Source organism: Lissotriton helveticus, chromosome 11 (assembly GCF_964261635.1).
Source record: "Lissotriton helveticus chromosome 11, aLisHel1.1, whole genome shotgun sequence".
NCBI classification, from domain to species: Eukaryota; Metazoa; Chordata; class Amphibia; order Caudata; family Salamandridae; genus Lissotriton; species Lissotriton helveticus.
Genome location: NC_136072.1, coordinates 464,624,715 through 464,644,394, shown reverse-complemented (window position 1 = coordinate 464,644,394; position 19,680 = coordinate 464,624,715). Strand labels below are relative to the sequence as shown.

Below are 19,680 nucleotides of genomic sequence, written 5' to 3'. Positions count from 1 at the left end.
TAAAATAGACTCTCAATCTTGGGCTGATTTAATTGACTCTAGAAGCGTCTGCCTCTTCCAAGAGACTTGGGCAAGGGAGGAGTATACCTCCCGTGGTTTTGAGATATTTTCTATACCGGCAAGATGGGGAGGGAGAGGTCGTCCATCGGGGGGACTGGCAATCTGGGTGGCATCGCATCTGGGCTGCCTAGCTACACGTCAAAATGTAGACTCAGAAGACATATTGGTTGTCCTCCTTGAGTGGCCTAGATCATTTAAATTACTCATAATAAATGTCTATTCCAGACCAACCCCCATATCTAGTACTTCAAAAACCATTGAAGAACTGTCCTTTTTTTTGGAGGCTATTCCGGAGGGCACATCATATCTAGTGGGGGGGGGATTTTAATTCACATTTTGAGCTATTACCGGGCCTACTTGATGGACCCTCCCTAGAGGAGGATTCAAGTTGGCAGGTTCCCGGGACAGAGGCCCCCCCTCCGAGAGCATGGACACCATTAGCTGTGCAGATAAATACCCTCACCCTCGCTTACGGCCTTAGGGCTTGTAACGGCCGTGCCAAATCTGACATCCCGTGAAAATGCACATATAATAAAACTGGGAGGGAATCTAGACTAGACTACCTACTGGTACAATTATCCGCTTGGAAAAGGGTGATAGACTTTAGAGTAACAGCCAGAGAAGACAGTGATCACAATGCCTTGGAATTGGAATATGCCATTCCCCATACTGAAGACAGGGCATCGAATGGACAAAAGCCCCGGGAAGGGCACCTCCTAGAAAACAACAGAAGGAGGATAAGATGGGAAAAGCTGTCCACTAAAGAAGATAAGTTAGCCATCCTCTATGCTAGGATTATACAAATCTTAACAGAGGCATATGCCTCGTGGGTCCCAGTAAGCACGCAGGAAAACAGAGAGCATCTCCTGCGCTTACATGAGCAATTAATTAAAACTCTGGAGTTGGACCCCTTTAGCATTGGACCCTCCAGGATCCGGGGACCGCACAAAGACACCTGGTTTAATATCTCATGCCGAAACGCCAAACGCGACCTTCTACTAACTATCAAAGCTGGAGGATCAAGGGAGGAGATCAGTAGTAGAAGGCGGGCGTATAAGACACTCGTGGCAAACGCCAAGATAGAGTGGGATCTCCAACACTGGGAGAATCTCTCGGAGCAATTAGCAACGAGGGATTCCCGCAAATTTTGGCGTATAGTCAATCATGGTTCCGAAGACCTTCCCTCGGGAATTGAACCAAATATTGCCCCGAGCGTCTTGCAAAATCATTACCAGTCTCTATATTCTACGGAGGTTGGAGGGATGGAATCCCCATTTTTCAACATGAAAAATAATCAGGCACTGGATCCTTTCACTGAGAAAGAGGTGAGGATGGCGATAGCAGGGTTATCTTCTGGAAAGGCACATGGCCTGGATGGGGTACCGGGAGACTTATTTAAACAGGAACCAGGAATTTGGGCACCTTATCTTCTGCTGATGTTCAATGCGGTCCTTGAGGGGATGGAAATACCTGATACTTGGCTGGGGGCAGAGGTGGTCCCGATATTTAAAAAGGGATCCCCCCTGCTCCCAGCCAACTATCGCCCAATCAGCCTCATTGAAGTCTCGCAGAAGTTATTCGGCAGGCTGGTACTCAACAGGTTACTAGCCTGGCTGGAGGAGACTGACACCCTTAGCCCATTGCAGGCGGGATTCAGAAAAGGAGTCTCTACAGTCGACTAAATACTCCGATTAAACATCATTTACTGGAAGACAGTACTGATCGAGGGCGGCACTCTTTATGCGGTCTTTGTGGACCTTCGTGCCGCCTTCGATCTGGTCCCTAGGGCCAAACTGTGGGAGGTATTGGTAGAGCTGGACGTCCCGGGTGAAATCCTCCAAATCCTAATTAGACTGCACAAAGACAATTATGCCCGAGTAAGATGTGGGAAAGAAGGCAGGTTGACTGACAGGTTTCCCGTTCGCAGAGAGGTACGGCAGGGTTGTGTATTGGCGCCGACCCTGTTCTGCCTCTTTGTGAACGAGGTGATAGAACACCTGAGCAGGATCCCCAATATTGATGCACCAAAATTGAACGGCGGCAGGGTGCCCGTGATCATGTTTGCGGACGACACCCTGCTGCTGTCCAAATCACCCATGGGGCTTCAGAGGGTTTTGGATGGTTTTTTGGGCTTCTGTAAGGAAAGGGGTCTTGAAATCAATCCCTCAAAAACAAAATTCATGATCCTTAACCCCAAGCCTAAAAACTCCCCGAATCCCCGCCTGGGCACAACATCTCTGGAAAGGGTCTATACAATAGAATATCTGGGCATCACCCTAAACCAGAATTTAACATGGTCGGCCCATATAACGAAAGCGAGTACAAAACTAGCTCAGAGGGCGGGAGGCATCACAAGAATTGCCAGGAAATCCCCACTGCGTCCACTGGCACCTGCTATCCATATTTATAAAGCTCAAGCCCGAGGGTGAGTTATTTATGGGAGCGAGCTTTGGGGACATACCCTGCCACACACCATACAGGCCATAGAAAATAAATTTATTAGAAAACTGGTCTCCCTCCCCCCGAGCACCCCACTCCTCCCATTAAGACTGGACCTGGCACTGCGACCCATCACTGAAGAACTGGGCCTCAAACCTTTGATCTATTGGCGCCGCCTATGGAGTAGCCAGGATCTTGTCAACTACAGAAATGAGATGCAGGAATTTCTAAAGTTACCCAACGCCACTAATATACCTTGGCTAAGGTACATCAGGAGTATGTTCGCGACCCTCGGAGTGCCAGAGCTATGGACAGATCCGGAATATGCGTCCACAAGGATCTCTAGGAAAACACTTTCCAACCTATTTTACAATTTTATGCTCCAAAAAACACTGGACACTACCCGGGAAGGGTCACTAACCGACCTCTTCATTAAGGTAAAAGACTAATACAGCCATGAGTGTGTACTAGATGGCATCTTACCGATGTTCACACAGAAGATCTACTTGCAATGGAGGTACGGGACCCTGCCCCTAAGGTCTTTCACAAAGTCCTGGGGCGGTCGATTGGACACAGAGGCGTGTCCGGCCTGTGCGTATAAACTGGAGAGTGACTTGCATGTGGTATTGTTCTGTAAAGCCTATACTAGAATCAGGAGCTATTGGCTGGTGCCACTTCTAAAAAATCTGGGTTTCAGAACATACGCCCCGGCTTACAGAGTCCTAAAGACAGACCTATCTGAGCCAACTGTGTTTGCAATGGCAAAATTCCTGACTGCAATGTGGCGAGTCCGCGCACAAATAATGGAGGACACCACAATTGTATGAAACATGCTCCTCTTATTTCCCCTGCACTTGGCCTAGTCGCGCTCTCCAAAATAACATTAAATTAGCAGCTGTAGAACTATTTTACCAAGAACTGCATTTTAAAAAATAGTATATTTGTATAATGTTTCTTATCGTTTTTAATGATTAAATAATTTGTATATCTTTTATGATCTTTCACGATCGAAATAAAGATTTTTGAATTGATATATATATACACATGTTAACCTATAAGTCACTCCTATGGCAGTTGATGGAGCGAGGTGAAGAAACAACATTTTGTATACCCCTCGTGAAGTCATTTCCTCATAACTGTAACCTTTATTATTTGAATGGTTTGAAAAATTCATCACAAAAAACAACAGTGAATAGAGGGTCTATAGGGGAATGAGAGATTAGAGACCTATATGCACCCTAACCCCTAATCTAACTAGTAAAAAACACGAAGGGGTGCTATCGGTCTATAGTGGCTAGAAAGTGTCTGTTTTCTAATGGGTGAGTGTATGTATAAACTATAAATGTGAGCTGTTCTACGATATAGCCATACCATATACTCTTAAATGCATTATAATCCTTGCGGGTAATCCTAACTTTGGTTTGGCTTTATCAAAACATGTCGTGTAAGGTGTCAAACACTTTGGAATACTACCACCCGCTCCCCCGCCAGTCCTGGCTGCGGGAGTAGCATTCCACCTTTCTAGAGGGAGAAGACATGTAGTTACTGGTAAACCCGGTTAAAGTTAAACAGAGCCCCAGCATCACAAAATGGATGCTGCTGCCACAGACACGAGTCTGCCCTCCTGCTGCTGGACGAAACTCCAACAGGGGAGGCCTGGACAATAGGTTTCCTGTCCAGGGAGGTGCTAGCACCTCCCCAGACAGGCTTTAGTGTATTGGGGCAGGGTGGGTTGCATTAAGTGAATGCTTTTCAGACACTGCCTGGGGCACACAAGGTGCTCCATGCATTTCCCAGTTCAAACCGGTTGCTGGGGCACTCAGTCCCCCTCCCCAGGTCCTCCCATAGGTGGGACACTAGAGTTAGTCCAACCCCTAAACTTACTATAAGAATAGGAGCCCAGTCCCTAGGACTTTAGATTACCCTGGACGAAACTCTGCAACATATATCTTGGACCTTCAGCATTCCACATCGACTGGAAGACGGAAGAAATCTCCCCTGTGGTCAAAGAGTGACCACCCTGTTTAAACAAGCAACAAAAGCATCTTTGACAGTCTGCATTGTCGAAGCTCCCGCCGGATCCCGAAGACTTTGTGACACAGAACATGGACTTCCAGACATCTCTGACGCTGACCTGTGCTCCCAGCAAAGCTGAGATCTGTAGCGGATATGAGAGACGTGGGACCGGAACTCCTTGGCATCCTGCATTTTTGCAACTGCACCTACTTCCCGAAGTTTACCGACGTTGTGCATTGGGGTATTTGAAGCCCCTGCCCTGAGCCCCTTTTGCACTGAAGCTCAGAGGCCGACACTCCTCGAGTGTCCCGTGGGCGCGCTTTGTGCATTTCCGCTCGAGGTCCCTTCGTGGTTCCTAGTCCATTGGCTAGCGAGCCCCCATGAAGGGCCATCTTTGATTTTCTTGAGCTTTCCTAGTTGCTCCAGACTTGCTCCCACTCTACTCTAAAGAAGGAGTCCTTCAGACCTTGCTGGTCTGAACCGAAGCCAATCTTGTCATCTTGTGTGGGTTGCCGTTGCCAAGGCTTGTTGGATCCAATCTGGATTCTGATGCTGCAGCACTCGACATCCTTCGTAGGACAGCTCGAATCCAGCTCCTGGTTGTCGTTGACGCCTCCTGGTCCTCATGGCTGAAGAGTCAAGCTTCACCTCTTTTTCCTGAAATCACCCGACATCGGCTGGCATCTTCTCCTCGCCATCCTGGTCACTGGCTAGTGACCCAGACTCTGTCCCTTCTGCTTTCAGGTTCTTCACATCTCCAATCCACCCTTGGATCCACCCGGACACTTTTCCTCTGGTCGCCTGCAGCATTTCTTCGCAGCTCTCCATTGGAATCGACTACGAAACCAGACATCAAAAGACACCTATGCACCTGGCTTCCGAGGGTGAGGTAACTCGAGTACTCCGGTGCTCCCGTGGGTATTGTCTCTCGAAGTGTCTAAGTCTAAAAGGGTTCCATCGTAGTTCACCTCTACGTGCCCTTAATCTTTAAAACTGTAACTTGTTCGTTCTCCATAGAAAGTCATTGGTGATCCGCGGCTGTGTTTAGACACTGCACGCTTCCCCCGTGGAGCTCCTGCAACCTAATCTTTGGTGGTTCCAGGTAGCCCCAGCGGTTCTACAGACCCTAGGCCTGCTTTCTAACTCTCACGTGGTTCTTATACTACTATTTTAGTATATGGTTTGTGAGGCCCCCTAGGGCATAACGTATACTGTGCAACTTATCGTATGCTAATTAAGTTCCTTGTATTGTACTTTTACGTCTGACCTCATAAAGAGACCAGACGGGTTGTGTAAATACATACTTATTTGATATATACCTTGTGTGGTGTGCTTTCATTTGGTCATTCAAGAGATTACAATTGGTAAAACAACTTGCTTAACTCGCCTCTAAGTCTTAGCCTGAAGGCTGCTCTCCACAGCTACCACTAGGATAGCTTTCTATAAGGTTGACTTTATAACCTACCATCAACAAGTGTCGTTTGGACTGGTGCAAGGTGCCCACTTGAATAGTGGACATCATATACCAGGCCAACTTCTCACAGATGAGGGAATCTCTATCTGCATGATTATGCACATAAGTAAGTGCGTTAGTTACTGAGTATGTTAGTCAGTGAGTCAGTGAATGAGTGGGTGTCAGTCAGTGAATAATCTTGTTAGTGAGTCAGTGAGTGTCAGTATGTGGGTGAATCAGTAAATGAGTAAATCATTTTGTAAATGTTTTTATTAAGTGCTTCTTCATTTGAAAAAAGTGCTGAAAATGTGATACAACTGATTTATTCCATAAGTCTAACTCTTATTGAAAACGTACCCCCACTTCTCCCCTCTTAGACTATGTGGCTACATTCTCAAAGTCATAAACATATGTTTATGGCCAAAAGTGCCTTCATTTATGCGTCAGAAATTCACAGAAGGATTCCTGCGAGGCGTAAGTGGTTTTACTACTGCAGATTTCTCTGTCATAGAAATCTGCAGTAGTAAATTTGAGGCAAGGGATGGAAGTGGGAGAAGCAAGACGTGGTTAGCACTGTAATTTGGTGAACACCCGCGATCATGTATGCTTGTGGTTATCCACAAACTTAAAGGGCACCCTGGAAATGGTCGGAAAGTTCCTGCAGTTAGTAGCAAGAGCAACTCATCTTTCAGGTTGAAAGAAGGGAACAGATCACCTCCAGAGTTGCAGGTATTGTAGGGGAATGTCTTTCTCCATGGGTAAAATGTTCTCCCATTAGATAAATAAGCTTTGGCTAAGCCAATAGGTCTCGCCTATGCAAGAGCTATTGGCTTTGCAAATATGTTTTAGCCATGTTGCACAACAGCATGGCTGCTGGCTAGTATGACTAAAAGTTAGTGGGGTAAAGGAAAGTGTAGTGTCATAAAGTGGAGAGTCATGCAGTGGCATGGTGGAGAGTAGAGTTGAGTGGCGTGGAGCGGAGTGAAGTGGCAGAGAGTGGAGTGGCATAGAGTGGAGTGCTGTAGAGTGTTGTGGAGTGTCATGGAGGAAGTAGAATGTCAGAGTGGACGGGCAGATAGGGGAGTAGAGCTGAGAGGTGTAGATGGAGTAGAGTGTCAGAGTGGAGTAGAGTGTTGTGGAGTGGAGTTGCATAGAGTGGCATGGAGTGGTGTACAACAGAGTGGAGTGGTGTAGAGAGTGCTACGTAGAGCTGAGTAGGTTGCTGTAGAGTTGAGTGTCATAGAGTAGAGTAGTGTAGGAGAGTGGAATGACATAGAGTGGACTAGGGTGTTGTGGAGTGGCATAGAGTCTTAGAGTGAAGTGGCACAGAGTGGAGTATGTGTTGTAGAATAGAATGGAGTATAATGGCATGAAGTAGCATAGAGGGTGTTGTGTAGAGCATCATAGAGAGGAGTAGTCTCGTAGAGCAGAGTGTTATAGAGTCCAGTAAAGTTTAATGGAGTAGAGCATCATAGAGTGGAATATTGTGGAGTGGAGTGTTGTAGAGTGGCGTGTCACAGGTTGGGCTATATTAAAGTGGTGTAGTACACTGGTGCAGAGTAGAATTGCATAGAGTGCATTGGCTACGAGTAAAGTGCTGTAGAGTCCATTGGCGTAGAGTGCATTGACATAGAGTAGAGTGGTGCAGAGTAGATTGCAGTGGTGTACAGTGCAATGGTGTAGAGCGGAGAGGCGAAGAGGGGAGTAGAGTGGCGTAGAGTGCAGTAACGTAGAGTAGATTGATTCAGAGAAGAATGAAGTGGCGCAGAGCGGAGTGTAGAGGTGTAGAGTAGAGTGGTCTAGAGTGCAGTGGCATAGATTAGAGTAGTGTAGAGCGCAATGGCATAGAGTGCAGTGGTGCAGAATAGATTAGAGTGGAGTGATGCAGAGTAGAGTGGCATAGAGTGTAGTGACGTAGAGTGGATTGCCATAGAGTGGAGTAGAGCTGAGTGGTGCAGAGTAGAGTGCAGTGGCGGACAGTGGAGTGGCAGAGAGTGCATTTTTGCACAGTAGTGTGTCATAGAGTGCAGTGGTGCAGAATAGATTAGAGTGGAGTGATGCAGAGTAGAGTGGCATAGAGTGTAGTGACGTAGAGTGCATTGCCATAGAATGGAGTAGAGCTGAGTGGTGCAGAGTAGAGTGCAGTGGCGGACAGTGGAGTGGCAGAGAGTGCAGTTTTGCACAGTAGTGTGTCATAGAGTGCAGTGGTGTAGAGTGCCGTGATGTAGAGAAGAGTGGTGCAGAGTACAGTAAAGAGAAATAGAGTGAATAGGAGTACAGTGTGCAATGATACACAGTAGATTAGAGTGGTGTATAGTCGAATGGTGTAGAGTGTAGGGGCGTAGAGTATAGTGTCATAGAGGGCATTGGCGTAGAGTGCAGTAGAGTGGGATAAAGTATAGTGGTGCAGAGTAGAGTTCAGTGGCGCAGATTAGAGTGGTGCAGGGAGTCCAATGGCAGAGAATGCAGTGTTGCAGAACAGAGTTTTGTAGAATGCAATGGTGTAGAGAGCAGTGACATAGAGTGAAGTGGTGTAGAGTGGTGCAGAGTAAAGTGGCAGAGTGCAATGATGTAGAGGGGACTGGTGCAGGGTAGATTGCAATGGCGTAGAGTGGAATGGTGCAGAGTAGAATAGAGTGGCATAGAGTAAATTGTTTCAGAGTAGAGTGAAGTGGCGTAGAGGGCAGTGGCATAGAGTACAGTATAGTAGAGAGCAGTGGTGCTTAGAGTGGATTGGTGAACAGCCGCGGCCCGTGCAGGTAACAGTGGTGGGGGAAGGGGGATTTTGATGGACGACCACGAGGCAAAATTAAATAAATAATAAATTTTCCCTCATTGTTGTCTGTCGAAATCCCCCCTACTCGGCTCCACCGCCCCACCGCTCTTACCTTCACGGACTGCGGCTGTTGGTAGTGAAGTTGTGAAGCGTGCACCAGTGCATAGTAGAGTAGTGTGGGGTAGAGTGTATCGGCACAGAGTAGAGTGGTGTAGGGTCCAGAGGCATAGAGTGAAGTGTCATAGGGTGGAGAGGCGCAGAGTAGAGTGCAGTGACGCAGTGCGGAGTGGAATGGCATAGTGTGGAGCGGTGCACAGTACAGTGCAGTGTCGTGGAGTGGTGCAGAGTATTGTGGAGTGAGGTAATGTGTGGTATGCATGCTATTGTAGCACACTGCCATTACCCTTCAATTGAAATTACCATTACATTTGCACAGACATACAGTTTTGGTCATATTAAAATATTTCTTTTCACCACACTTCAGAATTACCCCCAAATTTGCTTCATGTGTGCTTTCCATATTCTGAAATATCAGCACAGTTCATTTACAGACTTTTAAATTTTGTTTTGTGCTATACATAGAATGAATAGCACTGTACAGCACATCCTGAGAACTCAGCTACAAAAAAATAACACCCTACAGCCTTTCTGTCTCACATGGGTACCCAGCATGATAGTCACATAAATCCTCTGACTTGAAAGTTAGAGCAAGAAAAGTAAACACCATTCTCCACGGAAGACAGAGCCTGACATTTAACCTCTGCCTTTGCATGCACAGCAAATGTGACAAGATAAGAACAAGATTTAAAGGGCTGTTTACAGAAATTGAGTACTGGTGGAAGAATATAGTAAATAGAGTTTGAGCAAGGGAAGGGGGGAACTCAAGCAGGACAGTCTAAAACAAATAAACCCAGCAAATAGAAAGCAAGCAAATGTGAGTTACAAACCACAAAGCCAATGTGTAATGTTCTCCTTTTCCCCCTTCAAGTACACGCTGAGGCAGTGGAAGGTGTGTAACCAACGTTTTATTCTCTTGTAAATATCCTACAGAGCTTAGGGCGCCGAGCGTCTAACAGTGACCGCTCCGGTCGCCAACTGCCGCTTTTCGCCGTTCGCGCCTTTCCCCGCTGTCTCCTGCGCATGCGTGCGCCTCCTGCTCTAGTCTATGGCGTGACGCGTCATCGCGCACACGCTCATAGACTAGAGCGCATACCACATATCTCCCCCCTTTAATATAAACAACAAACAATTTCCCCCCTTAGGTTAAGAGTCCCCAAGCAGGCGTATGAGTCTATGTTGGGGCACCTCGGGAGGTGGCACCAAAAGCTAGTGTCCATCCATCACAAAGTCTCTATAGCGAGAGGGCGCAGTGACTGCCCTTCCGCTGCGGGTGTGTCTTACCGGCATGTTCTCTCTCTCTTCTGTCTCTCCTTGGGACCTCTCCTTTCCTCTCCCATCAGCTCTCTGCTCTGCATTCACCGGTGCGCCATCTCCATCGGTAGGCCTTGCTCCCAGGCCATCCATCTCAGTGTCCTCACCTACACTTTCCCCACAGTCTCCTGTGCTGTGCCCCCCTTGGGGTCTTTCTTCCTGTAAGTCCATCCGTCTCTCGTCCTCTTCGGACTTGCGCCAAACTATTATTTTATTGACTCTGGCCATGCGGTCTTGCGACCAGACCTTGCCGTCACTGAGAAGAGCCGCCCTTCCTCGTACCTCCTGAACTTGTAGGGGCCGGCTGAACTTGCTTTCTCCTTTCTTTTGTAGGGTAGGGAGTTTAACCCTGACCCATTCCCCTTCTTCCAGCACTGTTTCCTTTGTGTTGCGTCGCTTATCATAGTGTGCTGCGTAGATCTTCTGGGCCTTCTCCAAATTGTGCTGCACCACCGCTGGGGACCACTTGCTGGTGATGGTCTTCTCCCTCCATGCAACGTTGTCCCGGGTGAAGGGATGCCGTCCCCTTAGCACTTGGAACGGACTGTACCCCACCACTGAGGGCGTGATCCTGTAGGCCCATAGCATGCTCATTACTTCCGCTTCCCAGTCCTTTCCTTGGGATATGGCTGCCTGAATGGAGCCCATGAGCACCCTATTGAACCTTTCGACCTGGCCGTTGCATGCCGGGTGATAAACGGCCGTGTGTTTCACCTCAATCCCATTCCTTTTCATATATCGACCCCACTTGTCTGACACAAATTGAGGTCCATTGTCACTGAGAATGGACTTGGGTATGCCCTCACGTAGGAACACCGATGTCAGGAATCGCAAAATAGTGTCCGTGTCCATTGACTCCTGTATGTCCACTTCAGGCCATTTGGAATACTTGTCCATTATCACACAAATGTATTTGTTCACCCCTCTGCTGTCTAGGACAGGTCCCAGAATGTCTATAGCCACATCCTCCCAGGGGCCTTGCGGGGTGTCAAATTTCCCCAATGCAGGTCTGAGTGGGCGGAGCACTTTGTCCGCTCCTTGACATTGCCCACACTCCCGCACTTGTCTCTCTATGTGGGCATCCATTCCTGGCCACCAATACATCTGCTTGACCAACGCCTTGGTTTTCACTATGCCCAAATGTCCCTCGTGCAGCAACTTCAATAGCCTGGGTATCAGTGTCACTGGGGGCACAACACGTTCTCCTCTGTACAAGAATATTCCCGAATCGCTCAGTGACAATTCCTCTCTCATCTCATAGAATCGTCGCACTCCCTCCGTGAGCTTCTTTTTGTCCGGCCAGCCCTTTGTGAGGTGTCTCCTTACTTCCACCTTCTCCTCATCAAGCTCGTAGGCCGCCTTCCATTCCTGCGCACTAATCGACATCTCATGATCCTCCATGCTGGCCACCATCTCCTCTTTGTCCGGGGCCTCCTCCGGCGCTTCCTCCATCGCAGCAGCCCGGCTGAGAAAATCAGCCACCTTGTTTTGCGTGCCTGGAAGATATTCTACGTCGTAGGTGTAGTCCAGCAGCTTCAACGTCATTTTGGCGATTCTTGGGGTCGCTGTGTCATGGCCAGAGGATGTCAACACCTTGATAAGCGGCTTGTGATCCGTTTGAAGCTTGAATCTCGTGCCCCATATGAACTGCCGAAACCTGTTTAGGGCCCACGTGACCGCCAGCATCTCTTTTTCGATTACGCTGTACCGTTGTTCCGTCGGAGAGAGTGCACGGGACGCAAAACTGATCGTTTCCTTGGATCCATCTTCTCTTTCCTGCGCCAACACCGCCCCTAATCCCTTGTCGCTTGCATCTGTCGTCACTATGGTCTTGCCGGTGGGGACGTACCCTTGCAGCGGGATGGCTTGGCTGATGCAGTCCTTTACTGTCTCAAATTCGGATTGAGCCTCTGCGTCCCATTCGAATTTTGCATTGTTTCTGATCAGTTGTCTCATCCTGTAGGTCCGAGTGGCAAAGTGTCTGACAAACTTGCTGTAATACTCGGCCATTCCAAGGAATGACCGCACTTCCTCTTTGGTTGCTGGGGCTTTGGCATCCCTTATCGCCTTCACATTCTGTTCTTTCGGCGAGATGCCGTGTGTACCAATTTCATGTCCTAAGTAGGTCACTGAGTGAGTCCCAATTCTACATTTGCTCCATTCCGCTGTTAAGCCCTTCCCTTGCAACACTCCTAGGACTCGATGCAGTTTCTTGTCGTGCTCTCCTTTGTCGGAGCCCATCACTAAAATGTCATCTTGAAAATACTGCACCCCCGAGATGTCCTTAAACAGTCTGTGCATTAGTTTCTGAAAAACGGCCGCGGCGGAAGCCAAGCCAAAGGGCATTCTCCTGAATTGGTAGCAGCCAAAGGGCGTTATGAAGGATGTGTACTTCCTACTTGAAGGATGCAGTTCTATTTGGTAATATGCTGACGTGAGGTCTATTGTGGAGAAGTGAGTTATGCCTTTCGTTCTCGCCAGCATCTCCTCGATCCTGGGGAGCGGGAATCTCTCCACAATTAGGTTTTTGTTGAGCTCTCTGAGGTCCACACAGAGCCGGACCTTCCCATTAGGTTTCTTGACCACTACCAAAGGCGATAGCCATTCTGCACTGTCCACTGGCTCGATGATGCCTTGTTCTTCCAAATTCAGCAATTCCTGTTGCACCGCTTCACTCGTGGATATGGGTATGTTTCGGACCTTATGGACAACTGGTACTGCCCCCTCCTTAAGGACTATTTTATGTACAAATTTGTCCAGTTTGCCGACCGTGCCCTCAAAGACCTTGGGGTATGCCGCTTTCCAGTCCTCATCCTTCGAGAGGGGCCATTCATCTGTTAACAGTATCTGCTCCTTCCCTCCTGGATTGAGTATGATGCCAAGATCTCCTGCGTCTCTCCATCCCAACACCGATGGGCCCTTCTCCGCCACGTATAGAGTGCACGTGGCCGACCTTCCTCTGAATTCAAACACGAAGTCCCGGCACCCCACCAGGGGGATGGAATTCTCTGTGTACGAGATGGGTCTGATGTCCGGCGGCATTAAATCGGGCCCCACTACCGGTGCGAAGTCCTCTTCCCATATCGATCTTTGCACGATGGTCCAGGGGGACCCTGAATCGACGGCCACATGTACCTTCACACCCCCAATGAGCATGTCCGTGCGGGGCTTATCTCTTCGCTTCCCTGCTACATCCAGTACCTGATCCTCTATGCACAGAACCAGATCATCTTCTTCTGGGTCTTCTTCCTCACTCAAGTTCGCTGTGGCAGAGTCGATGCACTTGACGGTGGACTTCGATCCCTTCTTCCGGCACACCTTTTCAAAATGGCCGGTCAGCCCACAGAACGAGCACCGGGCGCGGAACGCGGGACAACGTCTGTCCTGCGCCGTGTGCGCTGCACTGCCGCATCTGTAACACGCAAATTTGTTACCAGGACTGGAGCGGGCCGTCTGTTTTCCAGTTCCTCTCGTGTCCTTCCTTTGGTCTCCGTAATTGCTTTTGGGCTTGCTGGACTGTGGCGCCTCGTCAATCTTGTTGATCATCTGCCTCGGCCCACTTTCCCTTTTTGCCGCATCGGCACCTCGCTTAGACATTTCCGCCTTCTTGACCATCGCCACCACTTCTTTAAGGGACGTCTCGTCCATCGCCCATAACTTGTCCTGGACCGCTCTGCTGGTGGTGTGCATCACGATTTGGTCTTTAATGTATTCATCCTGCAGGGCCCCATACCGGCATGTGATAGCTAGGCGTCGGAGTGCCGCCACGTAGTCATCAATAGATTCTCCCGCCTCTTGCTTTCTTTGTTGAAAATTATAGCGGTCTATGGAGACACAAACCGCCGGGCGGTAGTGGCTGTCCAGGTCGTCCAGTGCATTCATAAAGACATCTGTCTCCGCTGCACCTCTCTCCTTGGGTACTAGATTCTTGAACACCCTTACCCCTTCTGGGCCTAAGTTGTGGAGCAACAGTCTCTTTTTCCTTTCCGGCGTGTATTCCCCTTCACTCTCATCTCCGAGGGCCTCTATGTAGTTGAGAAAGTATTCTTTCCAGTCCTCCCATTTTAGTTGGGGTTCTCCCGGCCTGGGTAGGAAAGGGACGGGTGCCATCAGAGCAGAAGCTTGATTCGCCATTCTGACGTCCTCTCTAGGGTCTCCCTCCTGGGCCCTTCGTTGGGTAGGCTCACCGGATGCCCCTGCACTCTCTGCCGTGTCGCCTCGGCCCCTTGGGCTACCTGGGGTATTGTCCCTCGCACTTTGCGCAGTTTGCTCGGTCTTCTCCCCGTCCTCTAGCTTGGGGGTGTCTCCCTTGGTTGCCAGGGTGCTGGCTGAGGGCCCCTGGTGTCTTGGGCAGCACTGACCTGACTGTTAAGTCGGTGTTTGGGTCTGTATCCTGCTGTTACGCTGCTGCCACGCCCTTAGCTCTTCCTGTAGGTATCCTGCCTTGCTGGCTCGTGCGAAGGGTTTGCAGGGGGGTATGGTTGTCGTCCTCTGCACCTGGTGGTGTTCAGATCCCACCCTCGTCGCCACTGTAATGTTCTCCTTTTCCCCCTTCAAGTACACGCTGAGGCAGTGGAAGGTGTGTAACCAACGTTTTATTCTCTTGTAAATATCCTACAGAGCTTAGGGCGCCGAGCGTCTAACAGTGACCGCTCCGGTCGCCAACTGCCGCTTTTCGCCGTTCGCGCCTTTCCCCGCTGTCTCCTGCGCATGCGTGCGCCTCCTGCTCTAGTCTATGGCGTGACGCGTCATCGCGCACACGCTCATAGACTAGAGCGCATACCACACAATGGTAAGCAATGGGTGGAAACCATTCCCAGGGAAGCATTCCGAATTTCCCCAAGATGTTGGTAGCAAACCAGACAGTGACCTAGAAAGGAATATATATGCTTTTGCACGATCCACTTACCTTTCCACTGTGCGGAAACACTACGCTTTGTACCACACCGTGTGGCGGGAAACTGCAGCTTAAACTAGCCACAGGTCAGGTGAAATAGCACGCCTGGAAACTTTGGGTGGCACGGCTTTCCAGGCGCACTATTACTCCAGCTTTGTGAATTGAAAAAAAGTGCATTTAGATCAGGGGCGTAACAGGCCCCTGCAGCCAAACCGCCAGGGGGGGCCCATTCAGCCCAAAGCAAATGAATATCCGTGAGGTATAGGAGACTCAAGAGCCCCTCATCTCATTCTGCACGAGCCCCCATCATTTTGAGTTATTTCACTGATCCAGTTAGAGTTGTAGTCTCCGACCATACTTTTACAGTTTTGTTTATTGCCTACTTCACGTCTTGGCCTTGTATCTTGTTGCTATTCACATGGATTCCCTTCCTTTTGGGCCTAGGCGCTTCCTTTAAAAATGCTGTCAAGAAAATAAAACGTCTGGTGCAAGAAGCCCAACATTTGTTTCAATGCTGGGGTCACTTACTGCTCCACCAGGTCACCTCAATCCTGGAATGTGGAAACCCAGATATTCCTTCACTTGATCCAACTTACAACATTACCAATAAAACGGACACCCCATTTTAACCATTCCTGTTGTTGGATGTAGGCCCAGATCTCTGTACTGGGGTGCATGTATGACATTGTTCTGCATTCTGTCCATCAAATGTTGTTTTTGCACTTACACGCATCCCTCCTCGCCTACTTTACTGTGGTCCAGTAACAGGTCCACAGACATCTCTGTCAAAGGAATAATCTTGGCTTAGGTTTAGCAGAGGCTGTAAAATTCAAGTGAAATGCAAAATCTGCCCGCAGGACAAATTTCGTGAATTTATTCCGCAGGGCAGACTTTTTAGAAGTTGACAGTTCGCTGAAATGAATGGTCTTTCTTCCTTTCCCCGAGCCCCAGGCGAAATGGGGAACAACCGCGAACCACCACACAACATCACAAGCAAATCATGTATGAGGGGTCAGGGGAAGGGCCTTTTGCAAATGCGGAAAAAAGCGGTTTGGACCTTTCACTGCTTCTGAGTATCTCCCAAAAATCCCCCAGGCATAGATAGAGTTACTGTCCAAGTTACTGTCCAGCGTGTACTGCATTAGAATATTGCTGTGAGTGCCAAGGCACTTTCTTTCTGCTACTGTATGTTCTGAGACGTTTCTTTCTCTCTCCTGTATGTCTGCCTCTCTCTCTTTCAATTTGCCTTCGATATGCTCATTGGTCATTCTTCTTTTGGTGGTACCGAAAGTAAAGAGTGACAGCGATAGGTGTTATGAACCACATACACATACAAAGGGAGAGGAGGTGGCTTAACGGGAAGAGCGGCCGACTTTGAAGCTGTCTGGCGGCATGCTCAAACATCCTGTGATTCTGGACAAACCACTTAATCTCCCCGTGCCTAAAAATAAAAGGAATGTGTCCGTCTGTGATGCAACTGGTGCTCATGTAAACCGCTCGGATACCTTCGGGTCAAGTTCACGATTAATAAAAGGGTAAAACCAAAAAAAGTAAGAGTAAATAATCACCCAATGAATTACCAGGGATTTACCTTAGGAAGTGCCTCAAATTTCACTGTCAGTTCACCATCATGTAACTCCTGGTTTTCTCCTTCTGAGGTTTTCACAAAATCTGCAGTGGTTTAAAAACATAAAGACACACATGTAGAATGTTTTGAAAAAGCATGCACTGAGCATGGATCATGGTATGCAGGCAGAAACACTAACCAAGAACCAAGGGACAGGGAATGGCAGACTGGCCAAAAACTAAGCTAGCTAGATGGCTCAGCGAGTTAACACTACCTGCCAGTATCAGTAATGAGACTCAATCCCGGGAAGGTCGAATCAAGCTTCCACCCTTCTCAGTTCAGTCAATGAGTAACCAAAAATAGGGGAATTCTAACATATAATATTTAAGGCCCTTAAAAATGGCATAAGTTTGGGTGAAGTGCTTCATACAAAATATGTTAATATTCCTGCATGCCAACAATGGCTTAACCAAAACTGACGGTGTGAGGTGTGGATTTTCCACCAATCGTGGGTTAATCGAGAACCATGGTGTTTATTCATAGCTGCAAGGTGGCTATGGTGCCTTGCGAGTAAAATGCACTTTTGTATGGGACAAAACCCAAAAGAAGAGAGCAGGTAGGTCCAGAATCATGTCACGCAGGTATACCAATGAGAAACTATTGCCTAGAGCTACTCCAAAGGGGCAAACCATGGTACAAAGTAGGAGAATTGACCAAGATGTCTGGCAAAGAACAAACTAGCTGACTCAGTCACAACACTGGAATGTTTTTCTGAAGCCTAGACGAAGTCTACTAGTTCTCAAAATATGAACCTCCGAACAATCAATACCTTATTGTAAGCTCTTTCTTACTCCTTAATGCGCTCATTCATGTGTGCACAAATTAGGAACAAGTTTCACAATTATGGGAACTTGGATATTACCAACCAAGTGAGCCCACAAAGTGAATGACAATCTCCAACTCTGCCAGCAATACCACGTTCTAATTGTTTTTGCTGCAAGGATGGGGCTTGGTTGAATGGTTCCCTTGTCAACCCGGGATCTGAGTTGGCTAGTCTGCTATACTTCAGCCTATAGAAGGAGAAGTGTCTCATTGGAACTTTTCATGTTGAACAGTCCTTAAGATTCAGGATGGAGGCATTTTTTTACACCCATCACTCACTAACTCCCTCTGAAAGAGTGAACTCAACATTGTCGTTGGATCCACTAAAGAGCATTTTATGTTTTCGTGCTTGATCAATTCATGCCATCCTTTAAAAAAAATATAATAATAATAATTTCTGCCATCCCAAAAGTTTGATTGTACCTCTTCTCTTCTTATACACCTTGCCTGGCTTCCCTTACTTTTACACACTCTCTCTCTATCACCTACAAGACACCAGTATAATGTAAATGCATTTTGAAACTAATTAGAGGTGACCTCAATAACGTGAGACTTCACCATGTACAAGATTTCCTAACACACACAAGATTATTTTCTTTGATAAATCACAACCTATGTTACTTATACGTACAGTATCCTTTAAACTACTCTATTTCTGCATGCTTTTATGATGGAGTAACTACAATTATTTGTTTTCATAATTTTCTATAACATGACGTTTTCGCACATAAATTTATTTTTCCCCCAAAAGTGTCAAATCCAGTTTTTGCTCGTCTTTAAAGTGTTAATGTAAATTCTGCTCTAATACTTGACAGAAGGTGCATTTAGCACAAACACTGCAGATTGCTGGAAGTGCAAGAACCAGCCGCAGTCTGCATGTATCTCATTAGCCCTCGAGAACCATCAGTTTCAGTTGTCCACACAAGTTCTCTCTGTGGCAGCAACTAGAGAAAGGAACACAACATTGGAATCCATCTTTGTGCCTCGTCTTTTCTTTTAGAAAATGGTTTAAAATATTTATTTTCTGTTAGCCTACCCTCCCTCACATTGAACGTGGAAGAAATACTTTGCCTGAGTTACTTGCTTATCCTGGGGTAGAGATGGACATATTGATTACAGTTCACTTCAAGATGCTTTTCTTTCCATACTAAGGGTACAGGTGATTCTTCACTATGCAACCCATTACTAAACACTTTTTGCTAGAGAAAGATGAGTTTCAGGGCATTAATTTATCAGAATCTGCACTTTTCCAGTCACGCTGAGGCCAAATTACAAAACAATTGGAGTATGGGCTACCAATTCGTACCCTGCAGCCTGTACAGGGAGCTCTGATTCCCATGCTTAATTTGAAAGGACCCCAAAGTTTTTCTTAAGAGCCCAACACCAGCACTGCCTAATGTCAGGGATGCCAAACAGCAAGACTGCCTACTCTTGATGAATATATGATGATACCACGCATACCATGAGGAGAACAAAAAGGGGGGACTGGGCTGTTCCTAAAAGAGTCTGGAGGTCATCGAGGTGTAGAAGGGAGTACTTGTTGCAGAACTACCCCTGGGTATCCATTATGTTGGATATAATGGACTCACACACCCTTGCGGGTGTCATGCTTCATCATAGGCAATGCTCCTCGTTGGGTAGGCGGTGCAATTCCCAACGGGCAACACCTCTAGGAGGGGCTCTTTGGCGGAGATCTTTTATCCAACTGCCTATGGGTGAAGTGCGGGTGAGGGGCCAGGTCAGTGTAGACGGTGTGGATGAGAGTAAAATGAAGCAAGAGGTACCGGAAAGCAACTTTATTCTGGTGGTCCTTTGCCTCAATTAAAATAGGGGTTAGTCTGTTCTCGCAGGAACTGAGGTTTCCAAGTGCGAGACAGTACTAAAATGTGGAAGGTATGGTCAACATGTTTCTCGCTCTACGTTCATTGACATGCGATTCTTCAGGACCTAATAACAATGCAGAACTACTGTCTACCAAACTTGATCTAAGTGAGTATCAGTTACCTAAAACATACTATTGTACTACCTGTTTGACACCCTCTCCTGCCTAGAAATGGGAGAGAAATGAAATCATTACAACAGGTAATTAGCATAATGCGTTCCTCGTGGTGACCTAAAGCACACAGTGACTAGGTGACATACTATTGAAGGTGCAGCTA

The 19,680-nt window shown here is 47.6% G+C and overlaps 1 protein-coding gene across 1 annotated transcript in view; it reads right to left on the bottom strand.

The window, feature by feature from the left end:
• Positions 1-19,680, bottom strand: part of INPP5D (inositol polyphosphate-5-phosphatase D) — an 809,167-nt gene that overhangs the window by 230,695 nt on the left and 558,792 nt on the right. The window contains exon 21 of the mRNA XM_078666020.1: positions 16,664-16,743. Within this exon, the coding sequence (XP_078522146.1) occupies positions 16,664-16,743 (80 nt within the window). The remainder of the gene's footprint in view (positions 1-16,663; positions 16,744-19,680) is intronic.